Source organism: Hoplias malabaricus, chromosome 1 (assembly GCF_029633855.1).
Source record: "Hoplias malabaricus isolate fHopMal1 chromosome 1, fHopMal1.hap1, whole genome shotgun sequence".
NCBI lineage: Eukaryota > Metazoa > Chordata > Actinopteri > Characiformes > Erythrinidae > Hoplias > Hoplias malabaricus.
In genome coordinates, this window is record NC_089800.1 from 39,431,872 (window position 1) to 39,450,348 (window position 18,477).

Here is an 18,477-nt window from a genome sequence, read left to right on the forward strand (position 1 = left end):
GCCCTCTTCTGAATAAAGGGGTTCAGGGTTTAAATACTAATCACATTGTGGTCCTGATGTGGAAGAGAACTGAGTGTTTATTCCTGAAATCTATACCATAGTATGACTTAAGCAACACACTGCACTCTACAATTACACTATGTTTCTGCCCCATTATACGTACAGCGAATTATTCTGAGATTTTTCTCCGATTTCTGACTTTATTCTCTGAATCTTTTTTTTTTTTCAATGCTGTGGCCCTAAAACTGCTGTGGTGTAGACTTTAGTGTGGTAGCAGTAAAGAAAAACAACACTGACTAACGTTTGGTAAACTCCACACTGTGAGACACCTGTGAACATGTGTATTAATGCCTCTCAGTAAGAGCTTTTAGTGAATTAATGAGCTGCATCCGTTCTCACTGAATCTGAACTCACTGGGAGAACCATGGTTTAGAGAAGTCCTGCCCCGACCTGAAAAGATTCTTCTGAGTTTGACTCTCCAGTTCACACAGTTTATGGAGAGTGGATTTATTGTAATCAGCCTGCTTTTAATAAGCGGCTGAACTCAATTATACAACTGCTACTGAAAACGGTGCCGAATCCAGGTAAATAGCTTCCGGAACACATGCACTACAAATTTGAGAGGTGCTGGATCTTGTTCTGGCAGGATCTGGCTCAAATTAAGCACTGGCAGTGAGCACGCACACAAACACTCCTGGAGTTATAACCATATACAGCATTTACAGTTAACGTAAAATGACCATTGAGTAACATTAAATATAGAAACATTGCTAGTATAGTAAGCAATGTCTGCATTTTGTAGTCACTGGTCTGGTGCAGTTTCACCTTTAAGGTGTCTCTGCCAATTTTCTGAAATATTTGCAAATGAAAGATAAGTTGTCTCCGCCAAAGAAGCCACTTTCTGACATTTCTGCCAATAAAAGATAAGTGGGCATTCCAGTTATAGGCGTTCTTGGTTTACAGAAACGCCTTTCCTTGCAATCGGACTCTATCGTGTGGTGGAAGGCTCACACTCAGTATTTGGCCACGGAGATGGAGCTACACTGAGTGAGCAGGCCACGCTGACAGAGACTCGCTGTTCGACGCCACGCACTCATTGAAATCCCATTTTCACGAGTGCGTCTCTCTTTAGCTGCTGTATGCCCTCCGTCCAGTGCACGGCGACACTAAGCGAGCCGGGGGGAGGGATGAGAGCTCAGCTCTGAGGCAGTCACTACAGTATTTATCATCCCGTAGAAGAATAATTAACCGTTTTCTTACATTTAATACAAATTTTCTTTCATCAATATCGTTTTTCTTTCTGGGGAGAACTGAGCCTTACTGTCTCGCCAACCCTTCAGTATTTTCTTTAACTCTTGGCTAATATTAACGCTATATATTTGTATTGTAGGTTTAGAGACAGTTAATGACCATCAATAGGAAAGATTCATGTCTGAACCAGGGACACTGAACCGAGCTGGGTACTCGGAGTCAACACAGCTCCCCATTTACCAACACAGACACAAACTGGTGGAATGTGTGAAGGAAAACCAGTTTGTGGTGATTACAGGAGAAACGGGCAGTGGGAAAACAACTCAGCTCCCTCAGTACTTACATCGAGCGGGTAAGAAAAGACTTCACCCAGCATGAGCACTGCCCACATCATGAACGTATGAAAAGAAATATAGATGTTTAGTAAGAAATCAAAATGATTCAAATGATTTTTTCCTCATGTTTCATTATGCAATTGTATCTCGCAATTATGACTCGACAGTTCATAAAAATGAGATGCCACGCTGCCCTTGTCAGGTCAGTGTTACGAGACAATAATTCATTATTGTGGAATACCAGCGATTAATAATAAACCATTGTATAATATATTGTAGAGAAGTGTATCATTTCCAGTTTTCTTTCAGATAGACTTTGTTTATCATCCGTGCAAGTAAAGTATCTGAATTTTTTTACTTCTTACTTGAGTATGAATTCTACTAGGCTATGCATTTTAATCCCATTTGGCCAAAGGAAAAGAAAACGTGTGTGTGTGTGTGTGTATACATATATAAACATAGCTGGCTAGAATCCATACTCAAGTAAAAGAAATGTCAAAATACCTTTCTAAAATAAAAAAGTAGCTGTTCAAATGGAATATCTTAATACATGCAGCATCTGTATGCACAAGACATGCAGTTTGTAGTACTCTAAAGGTTAAATGCTGAAAGATAAAATTGTGAAAACATAGTAGGAAGAATAATGAAATGAATGAAATGAAACTAATTATGAATGACTGAAAGATAATTAATGAAATATTATTCCAGAGTATAATTAGAAATTAAATTATACTATTTAATAATTTACCCAGGAAAACCTATGAATATTTCACACAAGCACATGCACTCTTTAAATATAACTGCACGTCTAATAAACAAAGTCTTCTTAAAGTTTGCAAATGTTCTGTTTTGGTTTACTGCATAACATTATGTGCAAGAATTTAAGTGCTGGTTTCTCAGACAGGGACTAAGCTAATTCTTGGACTGTATCCTCTTTTCAATAGAAAAATCACAATTCAACATACCGTGTATCCAAGAACAAGGCATAATTTCTGTCTGGGAAACCATCCTTATAGATGTCTTTTGCAGAAAATACATTCCAGGAAGATAAATTAATAAATATATGCAATATCTTTCTATTGCTAAAAAGGAAAAACATCTAAAAATATACAGGAACAATTTTTGTTTGTTTATTTTCCATTTTTAATAGAAACCTATGATAGAAGGGATAACATTGACTTGTATATTACTGTTGTTCATGAGCACTTCCCATATATATATATATATATATATATATATATATATATATATATATATATATATATATATATATACATATATATATATATATATATATATATATATATATATATATATACATACTGTAATTTTAGTGTGGGAGGTTTCATGGCTAAATTGGACCAGCCAGGGGCCAGGTGGCCAATCTTCATTAATTGCACATTGCACCAGTAAGAGCAGAGTGTGAAGGTTCAATTAGCAGAGGGTAAGAGCACAGTTTTGCTCAAAATATTGCAATGCACACAACATTATGGGTGACACACCAGAGTTCAAAAGAGGAAATTAAATGTGCACCTCAACTCTCCTGTTTCCACCAGAACTGTCCGTCGGGAGGTTCACAGGGTCAATATACACAGCCGGGCTGCTATAGCCAAACCTTTGGTCACTCATGCCAATGCCAAACGTCGGTTTCAATGGTGCGAGGAGCGCAAATCTTGGGCTGCGGACAATGTGAAACATGTATTGTTCTCTGATGAGTCCATCTTTACTGTTTTCCCCACATCCAGGGGAGTTACGGTGTTGAGAAGCCCCAAAGAAGCGTAACACCCAGACTGTTGCATGCTCAGAGTAAAGCATGGGGTGGATCAGTGATGGTTTGGGCTGCCATATCATGCATTGGGCATTCCCTTGGCCCAATACTTGTGCTAGATGTGCGCATCACTGCCAAAGACTACCGAAACATTCTGGAGGACCATGTGCATCCAGTGGTTCAAACATTGTATCCTGAAGGCGGTGCTGTGTATCAGGATGACAATGCACCAATACACACAGCACGACTGGTGAAAGATTGGTTTGATGAACATGAAAGTGAAGTTGAACATCTCCCATGGCCTGCACAGTCACCAGATCTAAATATTATTGAGCCACTTTGGGGTGTTTTGGAGGAGTGAGTCAGGAAACTTCTCCTCCACCAGCATCACATAGTGACCTGGACACTATCCTGCAAGAAGAATGGCTTAAAACCCCTCTGACCACTGTGTAGGACTTGTATATGTCATTCCCAAGACAAATTGACGCTGTATTGGCCGCAAAAGGAGGCCCTACCCCATACTAATAAATTATTGTGATCTAAAACCAGGTGTATCAGTTTCATTGTCCAACCCCTATATATATTTATTAATTTTAGTCCAGAAATGACAATCAATATTAGAGGAATGTCTGCTGACAGTACAGTAAATTTCAGCTTGAATTTCTTGTTTAGGTTTGTGCAGAGATGGAAAAATCAGTGTGACTCAGCCCAGGAGAGTTGCTGCCATCACTGTGGCTCAAAGGGTGAGTCAGGAGATGGGGTTCCAGTTAGGAAGGGAAGTTGGCTACCAGGTCCGCTTTGATGACTGCACTTCAAAGGTATTTTCTGTCAATTAATCAAATCCAACAGCTCGTTAATGTCTATAAACTCCCTCTTTTACTGCAGATTAATATTCATCTTTAGGCCTGTGTCTGTAGTTTAGTTAAAAAAATGTAAATGTAATGTGATTCCATATGTTTTTCCTCAACCTTGGCTGAATCAGTAATTTTTCCTGCAATTGATCTGGAAAATGTAATGATACACAGGATAAGATGTAAAACATAATATGCCATAATATCTGATATTTTTGCCTTAATTGGTTAATTTGTTAAATATATGCTTTCTTCGCTGTCTTAAAGTGCTTAATTCCTGATGCACATGCATGGTAAGCTTCTTGGGTAAATCACATGCATCATTCCATCTATAATAGTTTTTAAACTTTGCCCTTGATTTAGTCACAGTACAAGTCCTGTCAGATAACTACAATACCAGGCAATCTATCCATTTGAGCCTGTTCCTCCACTAAAGTTCTGTTTTGTCTTCAAGCAGAACACATCATTGACACTCCCACATTCCAGGGCATTAACTTAAAGGTGTCTTTATTAGTATATGACTAGTTCAACAGGTATATCTGAACACTGGGTTTGTTTGACTAAATATCTAACTCACAACACATAAATCCCAATTTTCAATCTGGAACACCAGGTGAAATGTTCAAATAGGTGCAAGCTCAGTTAATGGGCTAGAATGGACAGGAACAATCTGAACAGACTACTGAAATCATTGATTTCACAGATACTGATTCTGTTTTACAAAACCCAAATATTACAAAATGCATGTGACTCATCCTCTTTCCACATAGCAAGTTTCAGCCCATATCCACTACAAAGATGTCAGCAAAATCTAATTTCAGTGGTAGATTCTGTTAAGACTGAAATGAATTAAGTCCCATGGCTGGACTATATGGCCAAAATTTATATCACAATATATTTTTAAATTTCAGTTGATATGATATATTTCAGATAGCAATATAAACAACATAAAAGCCATGGACAAACTGCCCAGAACAAACAAGAAACATGACATCAATGTCATAAATAAACCTCTTGGCTTTGTCAGTATTAATATTTTTGAACTAACTTTAAAATTGAGGGCAGTGAACTGGGCAATGCCCTGAAATGAACGTTAGTCAGTGAGAGATGCTTTAAATAATGTATATTGAAATATTGAAAATCATATCACTGTTATTGAAACATTTTATACTGCGATATATATTGATATTGAATTATTGTCCCACTGTCTTAAATTTTTAAATGTTAACACAATATTTTATCTAGTTTTTTACCTTAAATAGTTTTAAAAGCCTAATGTTACTGAAATGAAAGGCCCATAAATGTGTATTCTTGGAAGTCTTATGTCTATCTTTATGGATTTGACCCACAGGATACTTTAATAAAGTATGTAACAGATGGCTGTATGCTGAGGGAAATTCTTGCAGACCCAAGCTTAAAACAGTACAGTGTTGTGATTCTTGATGAAGTCCATGAGAGGAGTCTTAATACGGTAAGTATGTCTGTTGCCACATATTAACATGAAAAACAGTCACTGCTGTTCAGCTAACTTGATTGCTTAATTCCATTGCACTGTTTATGGCTTTGGTAGGATATCTTGCTTGGACTGCTGAAACAGACACGGTCTCAAGGATCTAGTGGCCGTGCCGTCCCATTGAAGGTGGTAGTGATGTCTGCTACCCTTGAAACCGATAAGCTCAGTGCTTTTTTTGGGCACTGTCCTGTGTTTACCATTCCTGGAAGAACCTATCCGGTGAAGGAGCTGTTCTGCGGTAAAATTGGTCCAAAGGACATGGACAGTTCAGTTTATGTGAAAGAGGTGTGACATTAAAGATGTCAATTTATGTCTCTGTGTTTGGATGGCAGATGGTTTTACAAGTGTTTCTTTTCCTTTTTGTATCTTAAGGTGGTGAAGATGGCTTTAGATATACATACAAATGAAGCCTCTGGAGATATCCTTGTTTTTCTCACTGGTATGTATTGCTATATTTTATACCTTATTTAGTTACTGTGTAATATATTTTTTAAAAGAATTATAATTTGTGTTATGTGCTACATTTCTGTCCATATCTAGCATTGCATAAATATTCATATAACAAAATATATTTATTTTAGGTCAGAATGAAATTGAAAAAGCATGTGACATGCTCTTTGAAAAGGCTGAATCCATAGACTATCGTTTTGATATGCATGATCGAACGGTGGAAGGCCTACTCATTCTGCCTCTGTATGGATCCATGCCAACAGGTGACCTTTGTCCACTGTATTTTTATTGTATTTTAAATTCTTCATTGTTTTTATGACTTTTAAAAATTGTGATTGTAATTTTTACTTGCTTATATTTAACTATGAGGGTGGTTCACACTTTTTCATTTATATATTTCAAATCAGTTAGGTAATTCACAGTCTTGGATTGCTTTCCCATTGGTTTGATTTGTTTTCACACAAGAAAATATCCAATCACACCAAAACGAGTCACCACATGAGGATGTTCTCTCTGCTGATTGGCTAGACCTGCATATTGGACGCAGCAGAACTGGTTAAAGTTAAGCTTCTTATTGGAGAAATAAACATAAACATGCACTAGTCAAGAATCTTGGGTTTTGGCCTTTCTGGAAACCAATTAAACCAAGGTGAACAGGCGAAACCAAAACATTGTTAACTTTGATGCTGGTAGTTAATTAACAATACATATTTTCTGTCTTGATGTGAAATTTGAACACATTTGTGTTCATAATTCAGATGATCTGGTTATATTCAAATTAACAAACTTATCTTGAAAACCACATTTGTTAAAAATAAAGCTATGTATAAAGTAAATAAATAAAGTATGTAAGTCAGCACTTTTGAGAATTTACACTGTTTATGTATTGTTCTTTTTTTCCTTTTTTTATACTGTAGATCAGCAGAAGCAGATATTTCAGCCTGCTCCTGCAGGTGTGAGGAAGTGTGTAGTATCAACCAACATAGCAGCAACTTCCCTCACAATCAATGGAATCAAGTGAGTGAATGAGCAGTTCTCTTTGTCAAAGATTGTGACAAGCCCTAATTTACTTCTAGTTAATTTCTAGTTATATAAACTACTCTCACAAGAACACTTCTCTTTATTTTAGATATATTGTTGACAGTGGATTTGTGAAACAGCTCAATCACAATTCAAGAGTTGGCTTGGACATCCTTGAAGTGGTACCCATATCAAAGTGAGTATTTTCAGCTACACCAAGCCATAAGAAAGGAATTACAAATATGGAGGCTGGACAAGGAACAGGGATGAAGTGCAGGTGAATATCTTCAATGAATAAAACAGGACATGATACAGAGACAAGGCCCAGGACAAAATAAAAATGGAAATCCGGAATACAAGAAACACTAAAATAACTAAATGAGTTGAGAATAATAACAAAACTTAGAGCAGCACAATGATTGGAACAAAACAAATAACTAGAGGTAGGAGGCTAAACACAGAACTAGGAGGCTCATAAAACATATTCAGAGACCTGGAGATGGAGACAGGAACATAAACAACAGACTGAAGAGGTGATTAACAATGGTGGACAACCAGGACACAGGTTTTATTAAACCCCTTGTCCCTGTACTTGCACTTGCACTAACGGACCTCTCATATGTGTGTGCTTGCCTGAGTGTGCAAGTCTTTAGGATGTCCCAATTATTTTATTTTCCTCAACAAGGGTGCTCACAAGCACACTATGTGCACTTTATACGTCCCTCCCTTAAGTCCACAGCAAGCGACACGTTTGTGTTGGTAATACGCATGGGAAGTCCACTGCAGGCCTGTGACATTCCTCACAGAAACCGAAAACAAGGTGCCTTGGAAAACAGAGAAGCATTAACCCTTTAAATGTAACTAGAATGTTGTTTTCAGTCTTCATGACGTGAGGTCTGAGTTATGTTTTAAAAATGCTGAAGTTGAGGGAAAAGCCTTTTTTTTTAAGCCTTTGTTTTGGCTTTAATAATCTGGATATTTTGTGTAAAGTTTTACAGAAAAACTGTTGTGAACTCATCAGAAAGGCATTAACAGGTCTACCCAGTGAGGATTATAGGGAGCAACAAGATGTTTTGTGAAAGAGCAAAAAAAAAAAAGCTTGTGAGTCACATCCTCCAAATATTCACAAAGTATTATAATAAATTATCTCAACAACTTTAGATTAATTAATGTTTTTATATGTTTAATGAAACACTGTAAAGCTAAGCCCAGTTTAGCTGGAAGCCACAGTGTTTCGTGATTAAACTGTAGTGAAGTAAACACCTGAGGGGCACGAGTGTCCCATTCTGTTCTTAATGCTCGGACCCTTTTAACACTTGAACCCTTGTGCCCCTTTTGCTAACCCTTCAACAAGATCATCAAACGTCATCATAGAGCACACTTCCAGGAAGGCCTTAGGAATTAGTGCAAAAATTGGATGGGGGAAAGACACCTAAAACAAGATACCACTGAAAGTATTTAAGACACGTCATAGGAACACTAGGGAAGGGTGATCACTTTCCAGGAGAAACAAGATTACATCACACGGGAAAGAAGCAGGAACCAGACACATGTTAAAACAGGACTACTACATTGGGAATTTTGCATGGGATACATTAATTTCAGCTGTTTATTTCTGTCTTTTTCAATACATATATATTTTGTGGTTGTAGGAGTGAAGCTCAGCAGCGTGCAGGAAGGGCAGGAAGAACCTCAGCAGGGAAGTGCTTCAGAATATACAACAAGGAGTTCTGGGAAAAATGCATGCCTGAGTATACTGTTCCAGAGATACAGCGGACAAGTCTCACTTCAGTTGTTCTCACACTCAAATGCCTTGGAGTTCATGATGTAATCAGGTATTGTTTAGGGTAGGGTTATGCAATATGGACATGGTCAATATGCCAATATATACAGTTATACAGGGTGTGGGTGGGTGTGTGCATGCAAAAATTCTAGGCAGGTGTGGAAAAAATACTGCAAAGTAAGAATGCTGTCAAAAAAGTTTTGTTAATATTTTATTTTTGACAATAAAACAAAATGCAAAATGAAAGAACAAAAGGGAAATCTAAGTCAAATCAGTATTTTTTGACCACTCTTTTCCTTCTAAACAGGAAAATCAATTCTTCTTGTCTGGTGTATGATTAACAAATTATACCATACCAGAAATTATTTTCTTATGTAGGTTGAAACACCATCATTAACTGAAACAGAAACTGTTGTGTAGGAGGTTTGAAACTGGGTGAGGAACAGCAACATTAAGCTACAAATGTTGTGGTTATGGAAGACAATTTCATGTCACAGGTCATACACCAAGACTGAGCACAACAACCAGACACAAAGTAATTATACTGCAACAGTCAGGTCTCTCCCAGGCAAAGATTTCCAAACAGGCTGGGATTTCAAGATATGCTGTTCAAGCTCTTTTGAAGAAGCACAAAGAAAAGTGCAACACTGAGGAGAGTAGATGCAGTGATGGACCAAGGTAACTTAGTGCCAAAGATGCAAGACACATCCTGCTTAGTTTCCTTCGAAATCAGATGTCATAGAGCATTTGAAAGGAATAAGCTGAAGTATGCATACTTGGCGGCTGAGGTGAGGGAACGCAGGTGGCAAGCACACGTTGATCCTTTCAAATCAAAACATAGAAACTGCGGTGCAGAAAAATACCAGCAAGTGTTCTGGACTGATGAGCAACAATTTGAAATATATGGGTGTATATGGAGAGTGGTACAATAATGGGTATCAGCAAGCAACAGTGAAGCATGGTGGAGGTCCTTGCAGGTCTGGGGCTGCATTTCAGCAAATGAAGTTTGAGATTTAGTCAGGATTAATAGTGCCCTCCATGATGACAAATTCATTCAGATACCATAAAGGAGGCTTCTTATATCTTATATCAAATTTATTCTGCAGCAGGACAATAACCTCATACTGCCAGTTTCATTAAGAACTATATGTATTGTAAAGTATAACAAGGAGCCTTGGAAGTGATAAGGTCCCCACAGATCCCTGATCGCAACATCATCAAGACTGTTTGGGTTTAAATGAAGAGGCAGAAGGATTTGAGCAATCCTACATTGACAGAAGATATGTGATTACTTCTCCAAGGCCTTCAAAACCTGTGTGTAAGTGTACCTAGAAGAATTGAGGCTGTTTTGAAGGCAAAGAGTGGTCATTTTCTCTTTTGTTCATTTTTGTTCTGTTATCTTATAAAGCGTTTTCTAACAGTGTTGCCATGCTTCATATAGGTTTCCTTACCTGGATCATCCAGAGGAGAGGTTCCTCTTGACAGCATTAAAGCAACTCTATCAGTTTGATGCTATTGACAGGTAAGTAAAATGTTTCTTAGGATTTCTTAAACTTATGTAGTAATTATAATCATACACAAGATGTAAAATGTCCTATGCCTATCCATTAGAGCTTCACATAAGGCCCACCCCACTCTCTTCCTACAGGAAGCCACACAATTTCTATTGTTCCAATCCTACAGCTACACCCTAAGCAATCCAGTCAGCAACCAACTACCCTTAACACCTACGGTTACTCATTGAGCCCATCACATGTGTACCCATACCACCCACTGCATCACTAGCTCTTCATAGGGGTCATCAGGTAGGCACCTCCCCTCTTCAATGTTTAGCTGAATTAAGCCCACAACACCTCCAGAAGGCTCAACAGTGAAGTCTGGTATCCCAGACCCACCCCCCTTCAAGCCAGCTTTACAGTCCTACCTTACTCTTAAACATCAACAACTGTAAATCCACACTGGCCTCCCTGTGACTAAGGCTATACTGAGCCCCAATGGCACAGTTAATGCATGCTCAGTGCCACCAGTTCCCTGTGATATTTACGAGCTACAACAGCCCATCTACAGTGCATTTCCCCAACTAGTGTGTGTTCTCCTTATCCACAACCACTGACTAGACCTTTCACCTGTTTCTGATAACTCCTTCACAGCTGCCCTTATTTTCCGGTCCCTGATGCGGAACTGCACAAGCAGGGATGTGGCAGACTTGGCTACAAAACACCTAGCTCCACCTCTCTTACGTGTGCTTGCCACCTGCGTTCCCTCACCTCAGCCGCCAAGTCTGCATACTTCAGCTTATTCCTTTCAAATGCTTTGCCTACTGCATCTTCAAATGGAACTGTTAACTCTATGACATAAACTATCCGTTTACTTTCAGAGTACAGCACTACCTCTGGCCTCAGTGTAGTTAACGCAATGCACTCTGGGACCTACAGGTTTTTTACACATACGTCCACCAGCAATTTCCAATCTTGTGCTTCACTCCATGTAGCACGCCCTCAAATACGTTCCCCCTCATGCACAAACCTAATCATTTTATTACTACAACCACTTAATGTATTTACCGTTTGTGATGGGGCAAAGTAACCCATCACCAATATGAATATGTTAAACAAACACAAGTAAGAGTGTGGCATTTATATAAGAGGTTTTATATACTTACTTTGAGTCCTGCTGTATAGGTCTAAATAGGACAGTCACATGTAAAACCTTGGGAATTCTCCCTAAGTGGGAAGAAACCTTTTTACACCTCTAAGCGCTTGCTGTCCAAGAAACATGCTAAAACCTTTAGCTCTGATTATGTCTCCATGTATACCTCCCCTGCGACAAACTTACCTTACAAGCTGATAGAATATGGTTCAGTGTGCCAACCCCTGTACATAATCTACAACTAGGGTCTTCACCTTCCCACTATCTAAGATTTTGTGGAGTTGGAAAGACATCATAAGTTGCTCCAAGCAAAAACTTAATACGACTTGCCCCTATCGCCCACAGTTCTTGCCAAGTGATCTTCCGCTTCTCTAGATTCTCCCAGTGAGGCTGCTGTTGCACACTGTGACTCCCCTTCCTGATCGCGAATAAATCTAGTCATCACTTGCCTTCTCTCTGGTGATGTGGCCTTACTAAATGCTTTCCGTGAATTGCCTGACCCAAGGCTTTCTCTTCCGCATTGCACTTGGCCAATCACATCTCTTAGCTCTAATGAGCTCTTGGATACCTGCACTGCCACTCGTGGGTTCCACTTACTTCCTGCTTTTGTGGCTGGCACTGCTGCTTTAACCACTGCATCCTTAAACCCTGACAAAATCATATTGAGACTCGCCTTTGCACATTTTAAATTCCTCAACTAAACTTATGAGTGGTAGCTCCAGTACCCCTCTCCTTTACCATGCCACACCACTGTGGCACCACAGCCACTTCCTTATAGCCTTGTTCATAACCCTTTCCATCCTCTCTACTTTTGTGATCGAAACATCATAAACTCTCAACAGCCATCTAATGCGAGGCAATAAGCCAAACTGCAGACACCACAATTTCAACTTCCCTGGCAGACATGATCTAACAATGCTATTAATAGCCTTCACTAATTCAGCCTTTATTCTCACAACTTGTTTGATATCATTTAGTGCTGCACTATACCATCTACCATCTACTAAGAGTACCATGCACTGGGATTCATATTAATTTGTTTAAAAGTTATAATACATTATTTCATCCGTGATGGTTAATGTCAGTTCATGATATTTTCCTGGTTCTAATGTTAGGAGAACTATGGCTTTGGCTATCTTTGGCTTCCTGAAATTCTTAGGCAGATGGACATTGTATAAACACACATAATTATGTTTATATCACAGGAAGGGTAATGTAACTACACTGGGAAAATTGATGGTGGAGTTTCCTCTTCCTCCTGGACTTACTCGTGCTTTGCTTAAATCTGCTGCTCTTGGATGTGAGGAGTTAATGCTTCCAGTGGCAGCCATGCTCTCAGTGGAAAACATCTTTATCCGACCAGGTATTTCCTTCTGTACTAAGAACTGTGACTATAGCGATAGGAATTTCTTACATTTCAGTTAATATATGGACCTTTATGTCCATTCAGGGCACCCAGAAAAACAAAAAGAAGCAGAGAAAATACACAGAGAGTTGGCTGCATCTGCAAGCAGCTCTAATGATTTTCTTGTTCTTCTGTGCATCTTTGAAAAGTGTAAAGCAAGGTAGGTTATGTTTACATGAGCTTTTACCCCAAAATAAAAAATATTATTGGGATATTTGGTAAGAAGGCTAAAGTATAGTATAAGCTATCTTAACATACATAATATTTTATTATAATCTATATACTTTTATAATAATATACTCATTATTATGTTTGCAGTGAGAATCCATCCACATGGTGTAAACATCACTGGATTCATTGGCGTGCAGTTAAAACAGCTTTTAGTGTGGAGACTCAACTAACGGAGCTAATTCTTCGTTTAAAACAGGTAATCCGTGTCTTCTCTCACAAATAGTAGCAAAATTAAGCAAACAAGCAAAAGAATAACAGATTTTCAATGTATTAAGCCATTAAATATATCTTTGCTTAAGAGTTTAGTTTTGTCAAGGTAGGTTCTGTAATGCAACTTGTCTCATTTGCATAGGATAAATAATCTGTGTATATTCTCTGCATCTCCACAGATAAGAGTAATGTGGACCATTTGCAAACATTTTTTTTAAAAAAATGCCACTTGCCTCATGAGCACATCTCTTTTTCTCTTTATTTTAGCAAAAAGATTTTCCACAGGAGACATTTAAGGGCAGTAACAGTGAACTTCTAAGGCATTGTCTCTGCCTGGGATATTTCACTAATGTAGCGAGGAGGTCTATGGGAAAAGCATTTTGTACCATGGATGGACATGGCTCCACAGTTCACATTCATCCATCATCATCTGTAATGAGTTTGAAATTTGGTTCCAGATTATATAGTAATGTTTAAAAAAATCATGTTTAATTATACAACATGATACTCATAAATAGTGTCACTTATTGACCTTTTTCTGCAATTGTACCCTTTGTCAGCTCTTTGGACAGGAGGCACAGCTAGACTGGATAATTTTCCATGATGTCTTGGTCACTTCACGGGTTTATGTGAGAACTGTATGTCCTATCCAATATGACTGGGTGAAAGACCTGCTACCAAAGCTGCATGAGATAGATGTCTATGAGCTAAGCAGTGTTGCCAGAGAGGAAGTAACTGACAAGGAAATGGCACAATGGGAAAAGAAAATAGCAGCAAAAAGACAAACAGGTACATTATTCATGTGTTATTTCTACCTACCTTGTAGGTCTGTCTTGATGGTTTAGAGTTGCAGACTGTCCATGTCTTTGACTTTGTTAGCCTTCTTCTAGTTCTTAGTTTATTGGTGCTAAAAGATCAAAACTGCTGCCTACTGGATATTTTTGCATGGCAAACAACTCTCACAGCCGTGAGAGCCACAGCGGTGCCCTTTGAGCTGTTAGACTTGTGCCAGCACAACACACATTACTATTACCACCACTTTGTTTGTAATGCTGCTGTGAAGAAATTAGTCTACCATCCAATTAATATATGTTAAACAGTACTTATGGAGTTACTGGGAAACTTACAGACTAAAATGACAATGAAAAAGAGCTACACTCTAATTTAATAGCTAGTGAGTGGAAGGATAAGCTTGGTGTTTCTAATAATATGACAAGTATAGAATACAAACTACAATACATTTCTGATAAAAAATAAACTCTTTTATAATGACACCATCTTCTTGTTGTGACCAGAGCCGAGTGAGGATGCATCAAAGAAGCTTGAGAAAAGAAACGATGAAAGTTCCATTTCAGATGCCCGGGCTCGATATTTACAGCGAAAACAGAATCGACTCCAAGGAAGAGACTCATGAAAGGAGAAAGCCAAGAGTTTGTTAAATAATTTGAAACATTATCAGTGACTTTAACGTTCTCATCTCCTGTCTGAATTTGGTCTCATGAACCTGAATTCTAAAAACATTTTCCACTTATTCTCTGTCCTGTAATATTTGAATGCAATATTTTATAAGAATTATTTTTTTAAATAAATATTTTCTACATGTATGCCAAGTATTTGATTCATGAAGCAAACCATAATAAATAAATAACTATTACTTTATTAACTATAAAGCTTATGTAATATTAGACCTTTGTTTCTGAATTTTCATCGGAATGACTAGGATTATATACACCCCCTGGCAAATATAATGGACTATGTTCATCTGTTTTTTTTTTCTTCAGAGCACATAAATAACCAAAGATGTGAAACAATTCGGTTTAACAGTTGAACATTCTGGATTTGCGAAACATACCTCAAACAAGTTATTTTAGTAAATTACATTGATAAGGTTTGCGCAGTTTGCTCTGCAGCATAATGCATTATCATCCTGAAACATGACTTCCTAATCAGCAAACCTTTCTTTCAATGAAATGAGAAAAGTGTCCAGCAATTCAGTGTACATCTGTGATCTGTCAGTTTAGGTAATGAATGCTATCTCCCATGGTCCTTTATCTGATATGCAGTCCCATATCAGATGGGTCAGCTCTGAACTAACCACAGCACTAAACAGGTTACCTAAAATGAGGGAATGAATGAAGGCATTGGCCTTGGACAAAAATTCCAGCATTCTTTTCTTTTGTAAATGTTGATACATGTTTCTCTGTGATTGTGTCCCAATTGTGTCTCTGTGAGGTGTAGCCCACTACATCTTTATTTTCTACTTTTTGTGTTAGTGTTGATAATCTATTTGTAAATCCCATTTTATTTAGCCAGATTCTTATAGTTCTATAGCAAACATAGTTTAAAATACATTTTATATAGCAAAACATGCATTGACCCATTCCTTGGTCTACTTTTCATAACCTTCCGCTTTTGTTTTGTTTTTCTTGCATCAAATTTTCGACATAGCTGACTAGGAACAATCAATATCTTTGCGACATTCAGTGTTGTATTTTCTTAAAGGAGTTATTGTTTTCCATCATTTCAACTGATGACACTTGTAAAGATCTGTAATTATTATAATCAGACACAAGATGTGAAATAGCCAATTCCAATCCATTAGTGTTTCACATCGGACCCACTCCACTCTTTTCCTACCTGCAGCCCCAAAAAATCCTTTTATCACCCATTGTTCAGCACTAAGGTGGCTGTGGCCGTTTATGATCCAATCATTTTCCGACCCATGATGCTGAACTGCACAAGCAGGGATGTGGCAGACCTGGCTACAAATCCTATAACACCTATCATCACCAGTCTTACACGTGCCTTCCACCCACGTTCCCTCACCTCAACTGCCTAGTCTATGTACTTCAGCTTCTTCCTTTCGAATGCTTCATCTACTGCATACTCAAACAGAGTTGTTAACTCTATGAAGTAAACTATCTTTTTACTTTCAGGGTACGGCACCATGTTTGGCCACAGTGTAGTTAACACAGTGCATTCTGGGACCTGCAGTTTTGTACCTACGTCCACAAGCAATTTTCAATCTCAAGCTTCACCTCATCTACTAATATTTACAGCCTGCACACACTCAACACGTCCCAACTCATGCACAAACCTGACCTCTTTATTACTACAACCACTCAGCAATGAATTAACCTCTAGGCATTTAGGCATAATTTGCTAATACCCTAAGCACCTGATTATGTCCCAATGTATACTGACCCTGTGACGAACTAACCTTGCAGGCAGATAGAATATGCTTCAGCGTGCCACATTGCACTAGGCCAATCACACCCCTTAGCTCTAATGAACTAAACTTGTGAGTAGTAACTCCAGTACCCCTCTCCCTTACCATGCCACACTTCATAAACACTGCAGCACCACTTGTCACTTCCTTATAGCCTTGTTCATAATCCTTTCCATTCTCTCTACTTCTGTGTTCGGAAACATCATAAACTGTCAATGGCCATCTAATACGAGGCAGTAAGCCAAACTGCATACAAAACAGTTTCAACTTTCCTTAACCTTTCAACCTTAGATTATCATTTAACTTCCCCAGCAACCGCCACGTGCAAGCACAGTAGTTGTCAGGGTTGTCAGGTTGTCCATGTATGCCCTGATTGGGGGGAGCTGAAAACCATCATGTAACCTCTCATCACCTACGACCCACTTAGAGGCCCTAATTATTACATCCACTGACATCATAAACGCTAAAGGTGAAATTGCTGCCATGATGTAACAAATTCCCTTGTACTAAAACAAAACTGAATATCCTCAAAATATGCTGTAACCAGCATAGTAACCTTGTCTGGCACCTGGAAAAACTCAAAAGCTTTCCACATAAGTTTGATGTGTTGTTTGTGTGGCTGCGTGAACAGCACAAATCGCATTGAATCTGACTATTTAAAATCAGATTTGGGCTATTTTCATATATGGTATTAAGATCTGATCCATATCGAATCTGTGGCAATGCGACTCTGTCTGAACGGCCAGATCGGAATTCATGTGACTAGTCACACCAGCCACTGAGAATGATATCTGGACAACAGTCCAAAGCATTTTTCATTTTAATTTGAGGTGTTTAGGACATGGAAATGGCCAAGTAAAAGCATTTCTGTTTTGTAAAAATATTGGGAAACAAAAAACATGAGACACTCCTTAATCCAGGTTCCTGTCTCTATATAAAGGGTTCTTAATAAAACGTACAGGATAAGAGCTTATTTTTAGTAGTTCTATATCAGTTTTATATTGTTATTTTTGGTGCACAGCTGTATGAATGTGGATCATGGAGATATTACACTCATTATATCAGCACTCGTCTGCTTCTCTTTGGAGGCCTGTTCTTCATGAGAGCTGCAGGAAATTTGTGCTTGGAGTGAAAGAAACATCCATTCACTGTGTAATATTCTCTACAGTCTTTAATTAATACTCTGTTTTTAACATAGATCTCATATGGAGTAAAGAAAATTGAGGTTTTGTGATACAGCACAACACAGTCTGGTCCAATTCCTTCATCAAATGCTTTGTATGAAACAGTTGGGCATTTCCTTCTGGTCAGGCCTGAAGCATCGTCCAATGTGCATGCGGGTTTAGGAGCGTGATCTGTTCAGACTGATGCCAAATATAGGTGATATTATATAAACAGTGTGAACAGCAGAACAAAAATTTGATCTGGGCCACTTTTACATGCTAAATTTAAGAAAACTACATATAGATCACCACCCTCTTTCTTTGCTGCATGAATCTGATGCCCAATCATGCTGCTATGTTCCAGACATCCTGCAAAGCAACAAACCCCTGCCTTTTGTACTGCTGCATCAATTAATTTAGTATTATTTTGTAGTGTAGATTTAGAACTTGCATTTTAGGCTAGTTGATTTTAGTTTAAACTGCGTATTATATGCCATTCCACATTGCCCACTTTGTTCAGTGAGTGAACAATATTCTTTTCTTAAACTGAAACAAATTTATTTGGGCTACAGTTGTCAGGTTATGTCATAAAGTAAAGAGGAACAGTGGAAAGCTGCTC

The 18,477-nt window shown here is 38.3% G+C and overlaps 1 protein-coding gene across 1 annotated transcript; it reads left to right on the top strand.

Moving 5' to 3' along the window:
• Window positions 1-1,172: 1,172 nt before the first annotated feature.
• Window positions 1,173-15,060, top strand: dhx40 (DEAH (Asp-Glu-Ala-His) box polypeptide 40). The gene is made up of 16 exons (XM_066678071.1): window positions 1,173-1,603; window positions 4,027-4,172; window positions 5,557-5,676; window positions 5,776-6,003; window positions 6,091-6,157; window positions 6,300-6,431; window positions 7,086-7,185; window positions 7,298-7,384; window positions 8,841-9,023; window positions 10,413-10,493; window positions 12,826-12,983; window positions 13,071-13,185; window positions 13,344-13,452; window positions 13,734-13,898; window positions 14,027-14,255; window positions 14,762-15,060. Exons 1-16 carry the CDS (start codon window positions 1,429-1,431, stop codon window positions 14,878-14,880), a joined length of 2,214 nt encoding a protein of 737 aa, XP_066534168.1. The 5' UTR covers window positions 1,173-1,428; the 3' UTR covers window positions 14,881-15,060.
• The last annotated feature ends 3,417 nt before the right edge of the window (window positions 15,061-18,477 follow it).